At 41.5% G+C, this 19,061-nt stretch overlaps 1 protein-coding gene across 1 annotated transcript in view; it reads right to left on the bottom strand.

The window, feature by feature from the left end:
• The window catches only part of TMTC1 (transmembrane O-mannosyltransferase targeting cadherins 1), a 263,586-nt gene that overhangs the window by 90,208 nt on the left and 154,317 nt on the right, over nt 1-19,061 (bottom strand). Inside the window, exon 9 of the mRNA XM_035027979.1 lies at nt 195-316. Coding sequence (XP_034883870.1) covers nt 195-316 — 122 coding nt within the window. The remainder of the gene's footprint in view (nt 1-194; nt 317-19,061) is intronic.

Here is a 19,061-nt window from a genome sequence, read left to right as displayed (position 1 = left end):
GTGAGCCGGAGTGAACAGGTGCAAGCCCGAGCTCGCCCAGACCTCCCTGCGGCTGTTGTGAAAGCTGAGGTAATACACGCCTCCCCAACACGAGGACCTAATTGTGACACACGCAAAGGACCGTCCCTCTGGAACTATCCATGTTGGTGACGGAAGGCAGGTCTCGTAAAGAGGAAATCACGAGCAATAATTACCTAGGCATGTAAAGGACTCTCTCGGCCACCACAAAACCCACCCTGAAGAAGAGATTGCTGGCTGGAATGAACGGGAAAACCAGGAACAACAAGCCCACTAACACTTCCTTGTGCTCCAGTCTCTGAAACACACAATAGTGAAGGACAAATTAATTTTTTAAACATTTCACTTCAGTCGGCATTTAACCATCTCTTTCATTCTCAAGTTCTCATTGACGGAATGAATAAAGGAGACCAACGCAAACCCTTTGATCAGTGTGCTGAATTCATCAGAGAAAGCCCTCAGGCTGAAAGACCTCTGGCAAGGCACACGTTTGCCACCCAGAAACCTCTGATAATTGCACAGGATCAGTGACCATTACTCCTTGTTCTGGGCCGGCCCTACAGCAACCCTACTTTTTGGTTCTGGTCCCTTTCAGAATCTCTGTCCCCCCCAGGCAACTGGTATCCAGACAGCAAAGCAGCTTAATAGAATCAAGCTCACTAAGGCATCATGGAGAATTATCCTCTCAGAAATAGAATGCATTAAAAAAAAAAACAAACCCACAACAAACCTACACAAAGCTCACCAGAAGCTTAGCATAAAGCCTGGCATAAAGGAAATTAAATGCAAATGGTAAAATTCAGGGAACCAATGAGAGAGATCATTAAAGCTGAGAAATTTTTAGCTCGAATTAAGCCAGTAATTTTTCCATGAAATTTTTTGTCATCAAAAATCATTACAATAATTCATTAAATTGACAAAGCACCTTTCTCTAATATTATATATTTATTGTAGCTATTAATCTGTCAAGATTTTTCTGTCACTTCTAATTAGCAGAAAAAATTATTTATTACTAATAATTTGTTATAATGGACACTGTAAAAGTTAGTTTGTATTTCCATGACTGTCTATGATATGGACACATCTGAAGACAGGCCTCTTTAAAACAAACCTTAATATACGGATGACATTATTTTTTCTCTTTAAAACAGTTTAAGAAAACCAAATAGAACTTTGCATATTACATTTATAAATATTTCTTACAAACATTTAAAGGTGTATTACTTTTAATAATTGTAGAAGACTAGATACAAGAGTTTTAAATATAAATAAAACTTCCTAATGCAAACTACTAATGCTTTAAGTGGACAAAGTGAAAGATTTTTAACATCTTGAGAAATTTGTCACCTGGATTTTATTTTATTTTATTTTTTTTTTAAAGATTTTACTTATTCATTTGACAGAGAGAGCACAAGTAGGCAGAGTGGCAGGCAGAGGAAGAGGGAGAAGCAGGCTCCCCGATGCGGAGATCGATCCCAGGACCCTGGGATCATGACCTGAGCCAAAGGCAGACGCTTAAGGACTGAGCCACCCAGGTGCCCCATCACCTGGATTTTATTAAGATCTTTGTTTTGCTGATTATAACATATAGAGTAATAAAATTGTGGAGAGCAATTCCATATGAATAAATGTGATTTGGACAATTTCCCTTAAATAATTAATGGTTCTGTAAGTTATGATCTCATTTTTTTACCTAAAGGAACCATACTCTTCAGAATTAAAAGATGAAAGGGAAAAAAGGCTTTCATAACAAGCCTTCAACTGAAATGGGTGCAATAGGGCTGATGTTTTATTTTCTCTGACCCACTAAAATTGAGGGAAAAAAAAACAGGTGAGAAAAGTAGCAAGTTCATTATATTTAAAAGCTGCAACCTATTTTTTTAATTTAGATTATACTTTGAATTTACAAAGTACATTTCATCTCAAGAACTTAAAGTTTACATAATTTAAAGAAGAATAACACCTTCATAAGAATCCTGTGAATCAAGAGCAAGTATTTCTTTGCTAAAATTGAAAACGAATCCCAGAGAATAAGTGTCTTGTCCAGTGTGACTCATGAACTCTCGGCCTACTATTGACTGGTGTTCTACTTCTATCGATGCACTTTTATTTTTTAGCTATAGTTGACTACTTCTTTCAAGCCTGTCAAAAGGTGAAATACTTTTTACAAAAGAATTCGCATATCGTCCCACAGAAATTTCTGAAAAGAATTTAATATGCTCTATTTATTAATCCTATAGAATTGAAAAGAAAAGAGTGTAAACAGAACTCCAGCCAGGCCGTTAGTCATGTCCTGGGTAGTGTTAACATCTAGTGAGCCACCTCTCGGGCCGTCCTCAAGGTTATGAGACAACAGTCCCCACTGGGGAGCTGAAGGAGGCATCACTTCCACACCGGCAATCTCGCACCTTCTTTCCTGAACAAAGGCTGCCTTCCTCACTCTGGTGGGCAGGTGTTTATGTCCTTTACTTAGCAGAATCCCCAGTGCTTTCAGAAGCCCCTAGGTTGGGAGGAGGCAGGTGTCAGGTGACCTGCAGGCACCCATCTCCGTGCCTGCCCGCCTCCCCCTCCCTCTCCCAACCCTGCAGGGGGCAAGGACCCCTGCGGAGCTCACCGCTGCTGGGGACAGGGAAGATGAGGGTGAGAGTCAAGGAGCCCCCAACCTCCTCCAGAGGACCGACGTGCAAACTGAAAACTCACAACACCGTGTGTTCCTTGTTCCTCCACCAGGTTCTTCAGGCTCCAAGAGCATCTTTATTTCCTTCATGAATCATTCCAGTTGTAATCACACATTTATCTGTGTGTTTCCTGTCTTTATAAAATGTCTCCCCCAGGAGACCAGAGGAGACAGGAGGGCAGGGAGCTGGGTAGCTGTGTTCGCTGGTGCATGGTCTGTGCTTAGCTCAATGCCTGGCACTTAATGGGTGCTCGGAAATATTTGTTAATCAGTGAATGAATAAATGGACTGGGCAAGAGAGAAAACTGGATGCAAGAAGGGGAGAAGTTAAGGAGGACATCCTGGTGGAGGTGATGATCTGAGTTTGAAAAAATGAACGAATGCTTAGGAGGCAGACAAATTTGGTTGTGGCTGGGATAGGAGGGCAGGTCCCTGGCAGAGGGGCTGATTCTACGGGGAGCTTTTTGCTCAATTCAATTGAAGACAGGAGCACAGCACCCAAACTCAATGAAGTTTTCCTATTTTATTTTGTCTTGAGAAAAATAATATTCATGACAAATTCTTTATTCTCAAATTAAATTGATGATCATACCCTTTGTCTTCCCTCCTCCCCATTCAGTCAAGAGAAAGAGAAACTATTCAGAAATGTATTTTTAAACGGCAAGTCAATCAACCAAGCAGAAAGTTGTAAAGTTAGGGGAAAATATCATAGACTGGCTGAGTTTTCTAGAATGAGAAAGAGTGGGAGGGAATCTAATTTTGCATGTTGTGGATCACAGATGTGACAGAATTGGTTAAAAAATTTAAAGCTTGTTTCGGCCTAATAGAAACTCAAGCAAAATATGAGTGGTGGGGGGAGAGAATTTGTGACTTTCCAAAGTACACAGAGTGCATTCAATTTCTAGGAATAGAGGCAAATGGAAATTTACTTATTCAAATTACAGTAGGGGGTAAAAAGACATGAGAATTAAAAGAGTTAGTCACACAGCTATTAATAATATGCATTATTTGATTAACCATGAAACTTCAGAGTTAATTTATTTCTTTGAGCTTTAACCTGATGATCAGTAAAACCAAAGAAAGGGTACGATACCTATTGTGTCTGTAAGGAAAAATAGGTAAGATTCAGTATGACAAGTGGTAGGTTTGATTCTTTTCTGGCTTGGGACGAGGTAGAGAAGCATGCCCCTTAGCTGCAAAGAGATAAAGAGCTTAACACCTGCCCAGAGAGTTGTTCAGCTCTGTCTCCACACCACCTATCAGCTAAAGAAGGGAAAAGAAGTGGTTTTCTCGGGCGCCTGGGTGGCTCAGTTGTTAAGCGTCTGCCTTCGGCTCAGGTCATGGTCCTGGGATCGAGCCTCGCGTTGGGCTCCCTGCTCAGCGGGAAGCCTGCTTCTCCCTCTCCCACTCCCCCTGCTTGCATCCCTGCTCTCACTATCTCTCTCTCTGTCAAATAAGTAAATAAAATCTTTTAAAAAAAAAGAAGTGGTTTTCTCAGGACCATTAGTGACCTCAAAGGAAATGTCACTCCAGAATCCAAGTCCAGCCCAGCAGCTTCTGGTTTATTTCTTCCCCTTCTCACTCTCAGTTCACTTTTTGCCCGTGACGGACAAGGGGACACACACACACACGTGCACTGTGGTCAGCAGGGTGTGGGTGTGTGTCCAGGAGAAGAGGACCCCTCCTTGGCCCATTCAAAACAGACAACATCCACTGCTGACCGTTCCCTTCCAGAAAGGCAGAGAATGGACCTCATTATAGTAATTTTTTTAAGATTATTTTTTTACTTTTAAATTTTTTCTACACCCAACGTGGGGCTTGAACTTACAACCCCGAGATCAAGAGTCCCATGTTCTACCAACTGAGCCAGCCAGGTGCCCCCTCATTACAGTGATTATTATCATTATTATCATATTTTCTCCCACCTCTACAGTTTTCAGGAAAATGGCATGTAGGGTGCGAGTATGTTCTCAGAGTTCTACATATACCACAGTTATATTTCAAGCCTGAAGATTTATTTGGCAGCGCTGGGCTCTCGCTGTCTGCATCTAATTTATCAATCTTTGGAGAAGCGGATGACAGTCGAGCTCCCCTCCTCAGCCCTAGGAGTCAGGCGTTTGCCAAGCTGACAACTGGCATGGCTGCCAATACATATTAGGCCCCCCTTTTTCTTTCTGTTTAGGGGTCTACTTCTTCCATTAGACTAGGAATTCCTTGGTGGCAGTCACCATCTCATTTAAATTTTTTACCTAGATACCTGGCACACACACAATTGGCATGCAACTCATATGCATTGCAATAGTAAAGCTCAGCGATGAAAGCTGCACATGCATCACTAGGGTTCTCAAGCGGAGCCTTTTCAGGGACCCCCCGCCAAGGAAATCTTTTACTTTTGGTAACCCTCTGAAAGATGGTATTTGCAACACTAACTTGGGGTGAACAGTCCTCAGTCTGCAGATGTATCCAAGAGCATCCTGTGAGGGTCTGGCAGGACTGACCAGCGGTACTGAGGTATTTTAATGAGCACATACACATGCCTTCTGCACCGCTCTGATTCCATTCACTGCTACTTATGACTACTTCCTTTGCCTGGTCCTGTGGCTTGTGTCATCAGGAAAAGTTACATCTTTCACTTTACTGACATTCAGTTTTAATTTTTAAAATACTTTAACTTATTAAGATATCCAATCATATTCCTATTATTGTCGCTGTGAAAGTTATTTTTAATTGAAGACGCCAAGTTATTTGATTAATTGGAATGCCTTGTGACTACAAGTACTGCCTCATCTCTTGTGAGGGGCCTGTTCTGAATCCCAGTCACTGAACTGGGCAGTGAGAGAGGCTCTGAACAGCGACCCTGCGGCACCCAATCCAAATTTGTGCAAGTTTACATAATGACCGAACCTCCCAACGACTCTGTGGAGGTATTACTATCCCTGCCGTAACCTGTTATATGTCTTAGACCTTTGGATCCTTCACGAATAACTATAACCATCATCAGCACAAATGCCAGGGAGTTATGGCAATATTTCTGGGAGAAATAGTTCTCAGGGTTGCCCACAACTTCAGCTCTCCTTCCTGCAAAACTGGGGAACCTGGGCTCTCCTTGTGCTGCTTTTGTACATCTTAAGAATTCTTTTGTGCCCCAAGACCCCTCCTCTGGCTGTCCACAGGAAATGCATCAGTTGAGTCTCCACTTGAGCAAATCAGAGGCTTCAGTTGATTTAAAACATCATGAACTTTAAATCTACAAAAGCCCTTAGACACTCGCAAGGATGGGGATAATGCAGACGGCATTAAATGAATGGAGAACGGGGCCCCAAACACTTACTCAGGAGCCACAAAGGAGGATTTCGAGATGAGAATGGGAAGTGCCAAGTGAGGACAGAAAGAGCTTGGCTGTTTGTGGCAAGAGGACACTGTCTGAGCCCTGCACAACCGTACCTCAAACTTATTCCCCTTGGGCTGCCCTCTTGTCCAGCTGATCTTCACTGTTGGCTGTTTTCCTCTGCATCTTACAGCCCCTTCCTCCTCCACCTCAGTCAGGCAGTGGCTCAGTTCACCCATCTACAGGTATAGCTCCCGTCTGGGGTTCCTCTCCATGGTCACAGCTCTCATCCCTTTGCCCGCCGGTGACAGTCCTGTCCTTTGTCTTTTTAGGTCATCTGGCAGGTGTCACTGTGTATGTTGGCTCCACAACCCTGCCCATAGCACTGTAAACAGACCCTTCATAAATTCTTCAGTCACCCCACCGGCCCTGTCGTGTGTTCCCTGCCGGGACCCTGACCGGCAGATCGGCTCAGAGTAGGAGGGTATATAGGGATGGACGCAGAGCTGCGGATGCTAAAGAAGGATCAGAACCATGGTTTTTGTGAGCTGACAGGAGAGCCGGCTCCAGCCCATCCTTGCCTTGGTCCCATCCTTACACTGTTCTATTTCCATTAGGTGTCAGCCTGTGGCTAAACCACCCTTTTGAAGGCCATTGAGGTTACAGAAAATTTTAAGTGTTGTATAAAAACAGTAAAGACAGGGGTGCCTGGGTGGCTCAGCTGTTAAGCGTCTGCCTTCAGCTCAGGTCATGATCCCAGGGTCCTGGGATCGAGCCCCGCATCCGGCTCTCTGATCAGCGGGAAGCCTGCTTCTTCCTCTCCCACTCCCCCTACTTGTGTTCCCTCTCTTGCTGTCTCTCTCTCTCTGTAAACTGAATAAATAAAAATCTTTAAAAATAAATAAATAAAAACAGTAAAGACAAACACCAACCTGAGAGAGCTTTTTATCTGGCCAATGAGATCGGGACGGATCTCTCAATAGCTGAAGAGGAAGTTTGGAATTCTTACTGCTCTTGTGGATATCCAACATAACAGACCACTTGTTATGCCTCAGACAAGACCTAGAATCTAAACTCCGTAAGAGCAACACAGGAGGCAGGAGGAATCTTGGGGCAGTCTTAAAGGTAGAGAGAATAAGAAAACCCAAAAGCTGATCCTCAGAGCCTTGGTCACGGTGGCCAAATTCGCTGGTGACTATACATCCTCCTGGGAGCCCGAGTTAGGCCAAACTGCCACAATGCCACCCTGTGAGAGGTCTAAGGACAGCCCTCCCATGACTGGAGGCACTCTTCATGTCTCACATGGAGGCATGGAAGGTACCATGGAAAGGTTTTTCTCCCTAGTCTGAAATGGATGGGATAAGCTGAGCTGGGTGGGACAGAAAACGGCACAGACTCAGGATCTCAACAGCAGAGCTGCCAACCCACGCTCTCCTTGGCTCGAACTGGGACAATCATTTCCTCACTTCCATGTGCTCTAAAATTTACTCGTAAGTGCACAAGGAGAAAAATTTTAAAAGGAGAAATGAACGAAGAAATTATACCCCCTCGGAGACAAAAGTAGATCTGTACACTCTGTGTCTTCTCCCAGACAATTTAAACACGGCTTTTTCCCCCCTGCCAAGCTTTTCTTCACTAAGAAGCACGGCCAGATGCACTAATGAACAGAAAGCCGGAGGCAGATTAAAATCAAAGCGTTCGGAAACGGACGTTTTCAATTTCTGGTCTTTGGTTCTGAACTTCGTTTTTCTGCACCACGTTTTGTTTGATTTGTTTCTAATCAACAGTCTCAATCTTCTTGCCAACACGAGGTCCTGAGATTGAAATTCCTTATCTCACAAGAGCACACAAGTATGTCTCAGAGTTAATTCAGGTGGAAGAGTGAAGCTCTCAGATTACTTTACTCTAATTGAGGATAAACTAATTTGGAGCGTTATTTGCAAACGTATGTTACGTTCTGCATGTGTGTTTTAAGTGTTTAAAGAAAAATAAAAGCAAAATCTTTTAAAAGACACTTTAGAAGAGGCATGATTGGTAAATATCAGTCTAGTGCAAAAGAATGCCACTCAGTTAAGCAAGCATTACTAAGGAGTTAAAAGGGAATTAAGTAAATTAGAAAATGTTGTTGAGGAAACCTTTCCCTGATTAGAATGAAACTATTTACAGGAATTTTTAGAGACATGGCAGAAGTCAAAGAAGTGAACTTTCTTCATCTCTAACCGTGGTTCTGAACAGAAATGGAAAAGGTACTAGAAAGCTGCATATTTTTTAAAAAGTGAGAAGACTAGAGAGATGGAAAGTCACATCTGAGCAGTTACAATATGCGCGCTATCATATATGGGAGACGCGTGGAGCGGGCAATAAAGACCACCTGGTAAGTTGTAAATGGTAGAGGACATAGGGAAAACAAGTATCTCTCAAGCACAAACCATATGCCAGACCTAGGGCTGAAATTTTTCCACTGAAACTTCACGATAATATTAGAACATCGGTAATTATCCCCAGTTGTACAGATAAGAAACTGAGGCGCAAAGGGCTTAAGACACAGATCTACATTAATACAATTAGTAGAAACAAGGGTGTCAAACTGAGGTCTAGCCCACCACAAAGGCTGTCCTTTCCCAACAGTCCACGTGGCTTTGGAATCCAAAGCGAGGGCTGTTTGTGTGTGTGTGCACGTGCACGTGCACGCACATGCACACACACACACACACAAGCACTCACTGGGGGATTTCACTGCCTTCTGGTTTTGCAGCAGAAAAACACTGACAGCAGATGAGACCCAGCAGTTTGGAGGTGACCAAGTGAGGCACTGCGAAGGTAGTCTAGAAAATCACACCTGAGGCCTGTGACAGAAAACACTACTGATTCACTCCGCCAGATCGATGCAGACAAGAGTGTTCTACGGTCTACAGGAATGCGGCAGGATGTGCGGCAAAGAATATGTGCAAATCTCATTCTAACAGCCAGCCTCTGGAAGAATGGGCATATCCTTGTCTACCACACACAACAGAGTAAGACATCATGTAGCTGACTGATCTTAGTTACTGAATTGTAAGTCAAAATTATATTGGAAAAGTCTCGAGGGGGGAATAATGATCATTTTTGACATAAATCAAATAATGTGATGAAAGTGCCCTTAGTAAGGAAAATAAGAGGACACGCATATTCTAATGACCACAGAAACACAAGGAATAAACTACGTGGGACAAAGACCTTCTAAATTTTAAATCTACACATGTTCTGTAACTTGTTACTGCTCAAGCTTCCATCTATAATAGTCAACTGTTTATCTATGAACTGTTTATGCATAAATCTTCCAGGAATGTAACAATGTGACAACCACTTATTCTTTATATCTATTTTATATATAATATAAATATATATATTCTATACAGATATATATAAATCTATATATATAAACACTATATGTAAATATATAAAACAACAACAAAATATATATATAGAAAGAGTATTCATTCAGGAATGTGGATTTGAAAACTCCACAGCGGTGTAGCTCTAAGAGATGGGTGTTTATATGTGTTGAGATCAAAGCTCGCTGAGGAGGAAGGGGGAAGGGGAGAGGAACCAGGATCCCCATCAGACACCCTTGGCTTCAGGGGAGGGGCTCTGTCCAGAAGAGGGTCAGTGATGCACTAGACAAGAAACCTGTGAGAAGCAAGGAGAGAAATGCTGACAGAAGCTCAGTCTTGTGCCTGGAGCCGGTCCCAGCAAAGTGGGGAAGAGAGTCTACTGCCTAGAGGCACTGGTCTCACATCACGCTCACGGCATCCAGCTCTGGCTGGCAAAATGGAGATGACACATGTAAAGCCCCAGAATGCTGGATCAAGAACTGTAACTCAATAAGGTGACCCAGTATGGGAGGGAGGCAGGAGCAATTAACCAATTTTTCCCCTCTGTGAGGATTCAATTAGGGACCATGATGGATTTAGCCATGGAAGCCAAGTCATGAGTGAATTTACTTTCGATGAATTCACCTGTTTCAATTCACTTTAATTCACAATTCACTTTGATGAATTCATTTGTTTGAGCAAACAGAAGCAGAGGATAAATTAGATGCATTTTCATAAATTGTTTCACTCCTATGAGAGTGTACATGCTGGGCAGAATTCGTTTCTACCTATAGTTACTGTTCAAATGCTTCTGTTAAGGAGAAGTTCCTCTGCCAAAATTTTCCAAAGCTTAGGATGGCACAGACTTATTTTTTTGTTTAGAAAAAGACAAGGTGTTTTACTTTTTCACACAGTGAGTCACACTCACTAAAAAGTATGATTCATCTACTCAGGATTGTCACAGAGGGGACAGTATTCTCCCTCTGTAATCTAAAATAAATAAGAAGGAATCACAAAAATCCCACATAGTTTCACACAACAAAGATCTAAATATTTTAGAGCAGCATTTCTTTTTTTTTTTAATTTTATTATGTTACGTTAGTCACCATACAATACATCATTGGTTTTTGATGTGGTATTTCTTAAAGAAAATAATTCACCATGCTTTCTCAAACAAATCTCAGAGAAATATTTGGCTTACTTTAAGTTTATGAAATATGAAGTAATAAGAAATTTAGAAAGCTTCTTTTTTTTTACGATTTTATTTATTCATTTGAGAGAGACAGCGAGAGAGAGCACGAGCAGGGGGAGGGGAGAGGAGAGAAGGAAAAGCAGACTCCCTGCTGAGCAGGGAGCCCAATGTGGGTCTCGATCCCAGGATCCTGGGATTATGACTTGAGCTGAAGGCAGATGCCTAACCACCTGAACTGAACCACCAAGGCACCCCTAGAAATCTTCTTTATTAATAGGTAAAAAAAACAAAAAAGTGAGATTTACTTGTACAGCTGAGCTCCTAGAGGAACTACTATTAATAAGTGGATTTGAATCCTGTTATCCATCAGTATACTCATCCAAAACCAAAATATCTTCTATAATCAAAATATGTTGCATCTCATTGCATAAGACCCACTTTGGTGATAAAAGTCGATGGATCATTTTGTTTCATCACAAATCACTGAAAAGCTTTTTCTAAATAACCGGCATGATTAAATAATGCTCTTCCCTCACCTTTAACTGGACATTCAAACAGCCTACCTATGGGACGCCTGGGTGGCTCAGTTGTTAAGCATCTGCCTTTGGCTCAGGTCATGATCCCAGGATTCTGGGATCGAGCCCCACGTCGGGCTCCCTGCTGGGTGGGAAGCCTGCTTCTCCCTCTCCCACTCCCCCTGTTTGTGTTCCTGCTCTCGCTATCTCTCTCTCTCTGTTAAATAAATAAATAAAATCTGTAAGGAAAAACAACAACAAAAAAACACAGCCTGCCTACGACAGGCTGCCTGCCACCTTAAAAGGACAAATTTTTTTTTTTAAAGATTTTTATTTATTTATTTGACAGAGAGAGACACAGCGAGAGAGGGAACACAAGCAGGGGGAGTGGGAGAGAGAGAGAAGCAGGCTTCCCGCGGAGCAGGGAGCCCGATGCGGGGCTCGATCCCAGGACCCTGGGATCATGACCTGAACCGAAGGCAGATGCTTAACGACTGAGCCACCCAGGTGCCCCTAAAAGGACAAATTTAATAGACTTATAAATGCAACAAAGGATAGAAACAAAGGCCCTGTTTAAAATAGTACTAAATACAGATGGACCCTGACTTAGGATGGTTCCACCTACATTTCTTGACTTTACGATGGTGCGAAAGTGATAGGCATTCAGTAGAATCCGTAGTTTGAATTTTTAATCTGGATCTTTTCCTGGGCTAGCGATACATGGTACTGTCCTCTCTGTGATACCGGGCACTGAGCCACACGTAGCTCCCGGTCAGCCATGAGGGCAAGCAACTGATCCACTGACAACCATTCTGCACCCAAACAACCGTCCTGTCTTTCACTTTCAGTACAGGACTCAATACATTACAGAAGATATTCAACACTTCATTATAGAACAGGCTTTGTGTTAGGGGATTTTGCCCAACCGTAGGCTAATGTAGGTGTTCTGAGCATGGGTAAGGTAGGCGAGGCTGAGCTATGATACTCAGTGGTAGGCTAGGTGTATTAAATGCATTTTCGACCTACATTTTCAATTTGTTTTAGGTTTATCAGGATGCAATCCCATCAGAAGATCTGTGCTTGTAATTCCAAGTTCAGAAATTCAAACCCCTATTATCATTGTTTCATAAGGACTGCTTTCCACCATATATGAACAGAAATCTCCAACGTGTATATAAGAGAGAAGCATTTCAATATATCTATATGAGGCCTGCCAAAAAAATAAGAGAATTTAACCACATAATCGCTAATTAGGAGTCATTTCCCCCCTTGGGAAATTCTTACAAGGTAAGAGAATAAATGTTTTAGACAGAAAAACAAAGAGTAAAAGTTTTCCTCCAACAAGCCCTGACACTGAATTATTCCCAAGTGAAAACACTGTCATAGCGAGGACCTAAATCTATAATAGGAAAAAAAAAACTAGAGTTCACTGCCAAAGTCACCGAAATCAAAAGAAATTGTGGTACACTGTAATGGAGAGAATTTTCAAGGCAATGCCAGAGAGGCTGACATTAATAAATGCTCTTCCTAATTAATCACTTTTTAATACCAAATGCCAGAGTCCTGAGTCACAAACTGACGAAGCCAATTTGGCCATTTAAAGTTGCCAGGTCCTCTTGTAAATACTGGTGGCCTCTGGCAATTAGACCCAGACGGGATACAAAAATGAAAGCAAGTTTCAGAGAACATTCTGCCAAAAGTGCAACCATTTATTAGCAAACAGGCACACACTGGCTTATCGTGGAGCTCAAGGAAGTCCTTTGTCCACCAGCTTTCCCACAAGAACCACCCGTGAAAGGAACTATATGCCGAGGCAAGAACCATTCACTTTCTAGTCAGGGAAGACAGAGTACTCTGTCAAGTGGCTTCTTGTAAATCAGCACCTAAGCAGGTAAAGATAGAATTTTTAACTTTCTCCAGAGACAAGAAAAACTACATGTGGAGAGATATTTGTGGTGTCACTTTGGTCTTACCTTTGAAACGGCCACTTAACATACCAATGGGTTGAGGGGACACCTGCTTCCCCAAACTGTAACATTTTATACGCATTTCAAATGACGGCCTCCATACAATAAAAAGCAAGATTCCATGGATCTTAAGCTTTCACTTGCAGCTGCTGTAACTCTAAAAGAAAGGGTTTCAAAGGAATTCTTTTTCAGGTGGTATTAACTGCTAAAGGGATAATAAACATGAAAATTCTTCTGATGATGCTGTGGTGGCAGGGGGCCATTGTTTGTGAAAGTATAAATAAGGCAAAAAAAAAAGTTTAAATGCTGACCAGAAAATGGACACTAAAGTCCACTTCTCCATCCACCCTCAAATATTTAAGTCAACGCTTCCCAGAGCATATTACAAGAACATGGATACTGCAAGAAGCCCCTAAAAAAGGGCTTCCAAATTCAAATAAATTTGAGAAATGCCATTCACTGTACACCCTATTTGGAAACTCAAAAGGCTGCTTAAGAGCACCATCCAGGCTTTCTGAAATCCTCCAATAGGAAAATATGTTGAACTTTTTAAAACCTGGTGCTTCTGAAATGCAGCATCTTTATTTAGAGTAGTAACCTTACTTAATGACCTGTGAGATGCTAGAACATATTTTGAAAAATGATGGCATAAACTGCTCAAGCAAAATGGAGTTAAAAGGAAAAGTTTCTGCCTTAGGAGTTTCTATAAGCAGTACCAAAAATTACCTCACTGTCTGCAAACAGAAAATTTTCCCTGAATCTCAGCGATAGCCTTTATGCTACAGTTGAAACACGTTTTTTGCTATTCATTCTTGGTAGATGTAGAGTAGCTGATTGCCATTTTCTGTGTAGAAAATCATTATACATTTAAAGAACTTTATCAAGTCATGCGGCTGAATAGTCTTGGCTCTAGCCAGGATAAAGTCCTGAGAGCAGGAAGGTTTCTTGGCCAATCAGAGGCATGTTTGGATCATACCTGTATTTAGAAGGATAATTCTCTCAGAGGTGGGGGGATGGAATGGAAGCAAAGAAAACCAAATTCTTTTTTTAAAGATTTTATTTATTTATTTTACAGAGGATAGAGAGCACAAGTAGGCAGAGTGGCAGGCAGAAGGAGAGGGAGAAGCAGGCTCTCCATTGACAGGGAGCCGGATGTGGGGCTCGATCCCAGGACCCCAGGATAATGACCTGAGCCGAAGGCAGCCGCTTAACTGACTGAGCCACCCAGGCGCCCCAAGAAAACCAAACTCTTCAGGCAGCTACTGGGTTTTACCCTATCTTTATTCTCCATATCCAGCATATTGTTTGGAACCAGTGAGTGGTTAGTAAGTAAATATTTAATATTGTATCTTATTGCCTTCCTCTGGGCTCTTCCTCTCTGAATGTACCATTCTGCATCTATATATTCCCTACAAATTTATCCTGCTTGTCCCTAAATAGTTTGTTAGCTCTTAAGACCAGTTTCTATTTCTATCTCACCGCTATGTATGTGGCCGCTAAGTGGGACTGGCCATGCCACTCATACCCTTACCTACTCCTATGAGAGACATGGAAAGTACAGGAGCATCAGGGTACTATCCGACACTTCCTCCAGTTCATTTGCCTTGTCCAAGTATTCCTGAAAACTTTCCCATCCTCAGCAATGGTGCTTTTGGTAAAACACAGTCACTGATCCTTCAATCATTCAACAAATGCATATCGCTGGTACCTCTGTATCATCTCCTTGGGCATTGTGCTTATAGGCAATCACTTAAAGAATTTAGCAAGTACTTCTGTCCTTTGTATTTTCCAGGTACTATTTTAAGTTCTTTGGAGTACACCAGTTAGCAAAACAGACAAAGAATCTCTGCCCTTCCAGAGAGGGGGAAAAAAAAAGACAGGGAGAAAGAGCGAGAGAGCCTGACAAAGGGCATCTGCAACATACAGTGGGCAAAAGTGGGTTGCAATTCTAAACGTGATGGTCAGGGTAGGCCTCATTGAGAAGCTGGCAACTAAGCAAAGCCTTGCAGGAGATGGGGAGTCCATAAAACTCATTTCATGGTAGGCAAAGAGTTCAGGAAGGAACAAGAGAGATAATGGGCATGCAGAACCTTTAGGGCCTTTATAAAGGTTATGATTTTTACTTTGAGAGCCATAAGGAGCCACTGGAAGATTTTAAGCACAGGAGAGACAGGCTCTGGCTTACATTTTTAAAGAATCATCTGGTGGCTGTGTTGAGAACAATCTGGATCACAATCAGAGGGTAGAAGCAGGGAGACTAGTTAAGCAGCTCTGGCAATAATCCAGGTGAGAGATGCTGGTGGTTTGGACCAGGATGGCAGCAGTGAATGTGGAGAGAAATGATCAAATTCCAGATATACTGTGAAAATATACTTGCTGGTATTTATTGACGGACTGGATATGATATTAGAGAGAGAGAGGCAGAGAGGAAAACAATCAAACCCCAAGAATTTTGGCTTGAGTGCCTGGTAGAATGCAGCGAATTCACAAACACTGTGGGGAACACAGTGAATGGGTACATTCAGGAGTTAGACTTTGGAATGTTGACTTTGAGACATCCACGTGGGAATGATTTATATAGCACTTTCCTCCTGAACAATGCCAGGTACCATATACATTGTTTCATTTATTTTTATTAGATTCAGAAAGAAGTTTGAAGACCTTACCACCAACATTTTGATGTCTAATAACATAAATATATAAGCATTAAAGCTCATATTACAAACTTGCTTGCTTTCTAATATTCTATGCTGCCTCTTTAAGCAAAGCAGGTGTAAAAATAAGTATTCCAAGGTTTTTGTATGTTATTCTCCCCAAGTTGTGTTTGTTACCCTTTATAGGCTTTCTTGGGCATTGTACTTACAGCAAGCCATCTAAAGAATGTGGCAATCAATCACTTTGGTCCCCTATGTATTTTCCAATATGATAGCAATTTCCAATGGACCTTCTGTTCAGAGGTATTTGTAGCTGCTTTTATCTCTGAGAGTCCTAATTACATATTTCATGGTTTTCTTAGAACAAGATGAAAAAAGGTATGCTCCTTTAAATAGAAATTTCATGTTCTGTTCTGAATGAAAAGGACAGAATGACTCTAGGAGTTTCAAAAACATCTTTTGACCTTGTTAAGAGTTTAAAAACAATCAGAAGCATTGTAAGGCTAAATAGAAACGAGTTGCTTTTATGAGAGTATGAATCATTAAGAGAAATCAAGTGTTAAAAAAGCGTTAAGATTACAGGGGTGCCTGGCTGGCTCAGTCAGTAGAGCGTGTGACCCTTAATCTTGGGGTCGTGAGTTTGAGCCCCACGTTGAGCGTAGAGCCTACTTAAAAAACCAAAAAAAAAAAAATCTTATTTTAAGTGTTAAGATTATGACTCAAAAGGTGGCAATTACTCTGAGTAAAAGCCAATAATAATGTCAACTATGAAATCTTGCCAAGAATCATAAAGTATACAATAAAGAAAAAGAAATAAAGCTGTTACTGAGGTTTGAAAATTCCTTTTCCCATTATGCAACTATCTAATTCTTCCATTAATAAATTCAGAGTCTTCCAACTAAGGTATAAACATCAAAGGGGTAGGTAAGTCACTTTCTTATTAAAGAGTGTGACTTGTGAAAGTGTAATTGCCCTATGAAAGCAAAGAATAAAACAAATTATTAAATGATGTGGAAAAACTCCTGCCAGGCCTAGATCAAAAGCCAAGTAGAGCACCGCAGGTACAATGGAGTTGTACATGACACAGAACACGAGAGAGAAGGATTTGTGTGAGGTTCATATCTGGTACAAGGACAATGACTTTGCATGTGACATATTAATAATGGACAGAAAGGAGTGCCTGGGGGAGACTTTGCTCAAGGGCCTCTGATTTTTAAGTCCCACTGAATAAAAAGGTGCATTTCTAGTGTCTGTTTTGCTCCAATGGTCACCACTGAGTGGAATGGAGAAATCCAGCAATGACAGGAAAGGGTTTGAGGGACAGCAACAATAAAAGAAAATGATTTCTTATATCCTGCCTACTTTGCTAAACTTTCAAATACCTTTAAAATCCTCTATACTATTTCTTTAGTTTGGAGGTTTAGGTGATAACTACAATGTTCATTTATAAACAGATCAGTGATATTTGCCACTATTTTCTTTCCCTTGATAAACATTTTTTTTTAACTAACAGAATAGTTTTATGTTAGGATTTTTGCCCTTCTGTTATGGTTGAGCATACCTACTTCCAAATTCCAAAATATGCTGAAGCATTAGAAACTGGAAAGTATGTTACCATCATTAGCTCTTAGGTTAAGAATTTAACTTCCGTTATATAGGATAGGGGATAAAATGAGGTTTGGTGGAAGGGGGCAGGATTAATCTTTGGTAGCATTACAAGTATTTTTTTTTTTTATCAAGTAAAACATGACTGTATATTGAAATACATAGAATCAAAAAGTCAGTCCTGCTGGATTATGTTTATTTCGTTTTAGTTTTTATGGTTATTCTTATAAAATAAAAACAGGAGTCCTAACTATGCTCCTGACCTTAATCTGTGACAATTTCATAATGGTGGCAATGAGGATGATGACAACAAGGACTACTAGGACCTCTGACCGGTACTCAGGGCCTCCCAGGTGCCGGCCACTGGGCTGAATGTCTTACGTGGCTTGCCCTGGTTAACCTCACAATAACCCTACACCATGGTGCAGGAATATGGCTGAACGAGATGAGCTCACACAGCTGGTCAGTGGCAGAGCCTGGCCTCAGACTCAGGTCAGTGCTAATCACTCTACTCCACAGCCTTCCTCCTCCCAGCCTGAGCAACTGTTGATCTGGAACTCAGAGCAGCTTTCCTCCATGTGCATTACCTGGGCGGCCTCCAACATGAAAGGAGACCACCAAAGAACTAGATGACAGAACATAAGTCGCATTTGCATCACATACATTAAGGAGGGCATGTGTCATGTTGAGCACTGGGTGTTATATGTGAGTGATGAATCACTAAATTCTACTCTGGGAACCAATATTATACTATATGTTAACTAACTAGAATTTAAATAAAAATTTGAAAAAGAGGGAAAAAAAGGCACTTGCAGTGGATCTTTCAATATGTTCCATTTTATAGTGAGGTACAAATCCAACTTCTCCAACTTCCAACCCTGCGTCTGATGAAGCTGTCAGCTTATTTTCACACTCTCATCAGAAAAATGCTATCAACAAAAATTTCAGCTTTGCCGTACGGTGCAACGGCCAAAGTTGACTACAGCTACTGACCTGAGTAACTATGCCCCTAAGTAGCAGGATGTCATCAGCATGGGTAAAATGGTGGCAGGCGGAGAAGCCAAACGTGAGACGGACATCCCAGACACTGGAGACTCCCTCGGTACTGGTGGTCAGGGACAGATGGACCATGTTGAGATATCATTAGGATTTCTGTCAGCAACTGCAATGGTCCCAAAGTGGGGCAAACCGGATGGGTTATAAACGGGCTAGAAAGACTGGATCTATAACAGCATGGAGAGGACAGAAAAGGATGGAGAGCACGGAGTCTGCAGAAAATGGGAACCGAAGAGAGAAATGTAGGCCAGAAGGGAAAAAAAAAAAAAATCAACTCTGGCACAGAGCCATTCACCATTAAATGCAATCTTCATTCCTCAAGTTCAATTTTATTTTACCACTTGGTGTATTAAAACAAGATGCTTATTTTACCAGGTTTCATAATGGCTATTCTGGAATTTAAAAGAGTTGTGCCACAGTGACCCATGTGCCACAAAAATACCTTAACCTATTCTCTGGCTGACGAAATGCAAAATAATTTCCAGAAATCTGAAAGCTGGTTCAGTTCAACTGCGTGGGTCTGTGTCTAATTTATGCCACAGTGGCAGAGGTGAATAGTTGTGACAGACTGTATGTCCAGCAAAGCCCCAAATATTCACAATTCAGTTCTCTCTCTCTCTCTCTCACACACACACACACGTTTTTCCATCTCCTTGTCAACTCTGCTGTACTGTATTTATTCCCATAAGCTGTTCC

The sequence above is a fragment of the Mirounga leonina genome, unplaced genomic scaffold (assembly GCF_011800145.1).
Source record: "Mirounga leonina isolate KUSES-001 unplaced genomic scaffold, KU_Mleo_1.0 Mir_201, whole genome shotgun sequence".
Classification (NCBI taxonomy): Eukaryota; Metazoa; Chordata; class Mammalia; order Carnivora; family Phocidae; genus Mirounga; species Mirounga leonina.
Note: the sequence above shows the minus strand (reverse complement) of the source record. Positions and strands in the feature narration are given on the sequence as shown.